The sequence below is a fragment of the Volvox carteri genome (genome assembly GCF_000143455.1).
Source record: "Volvox carteri f. nagariensis unplaced genomic scaffold VOLCAscaffold_32, whole genome shotgun sequence".
Classification (NCBI taxonomy): domain Eukaryota; kingdom Viridiplantae; phylum Chlorophyta; class Chlorophyceae; order Chlamydomonadales; family Volvocaceae; genus Volvox; species Volvox carteri.
In genome coordinates, this window is record NW_003307575.1 from 1,002,108 (window position 1) to 1,002,671 (window position 564).

Below are 564 nucleotides of genomic sequence, written 5' to 3' on the forward strand. Positions count from 1 at the left end.
ACCGCCCGTGGCGGCATCGGCGGCGGCGGCAACGGCGGCGGCAGCTGCAGCAGCTGCACCCTCCGGCCTCGGTCGTTCCCCCCACCACCGCAACACCCCGGTGTCGCCCTTCGCGACCCCTGCGCTACAGCCCCGAGTGACGATCAGTCCGAGCCCCAGTCTAACGCACCACAGTCCCGGGAACAGCCCACGGCGAAAGGGACTTGACGGTGATGGCGGCATCGGCGCCGCCGCCACCACAACCGCCGCCGCCGATGCCGCCGATGCCGCCAAACCCCGCTGAGCGGTGTGCGTGCCAATGTGTATGTACGTCTGTATGTATGTAGGTCTCAGACCGCATTCAGGGACAAAAAAAGGCTCGTGGCCTAAATAGTACACGGACAGGACAATTCCGGCGGGGAATATCTTGTTGAGAGCCAACGCGTTGGAGGAGTTGCTGTCGGGGGGGGCCTCCTGGTTGCTAGCTGCTGCTGCTGCTGCTGCTGCTGCTGCTGCGGCGGCGGCGGCGGCGGTGGCGGCGGCGGCGGTGGCAATGCGACGTTGGATGCGACGTGATGGGGTGGT

General features: G+C 67.0%; 1 protein-coding gene across 1 annotated transcript in view; it reads left to right on the forward strand.

The window, feature by feature from the left end:
* The window catches only part of VOLCADRAFT_118179 (uncharacterized protein), a gene marked incomplete at both ends in the record, with an annotated part of 22,296 nt that extends 22,013 nt beyond the window's left edge, over positions 1 to 283 (forward strand). Inside the window, one exon of the mRNA XM_002952770.1 lies at positions 131 to 283. Coding sequence (XP_002952816.1) covers positions 131 to 283 — 153 coding nt within the window. The remainder of the gene's footprint in view (positions 1 to 130) is intronic.
* Between the last annotated feature and the right edge of the window lie 281 nt (positions 284 to 564).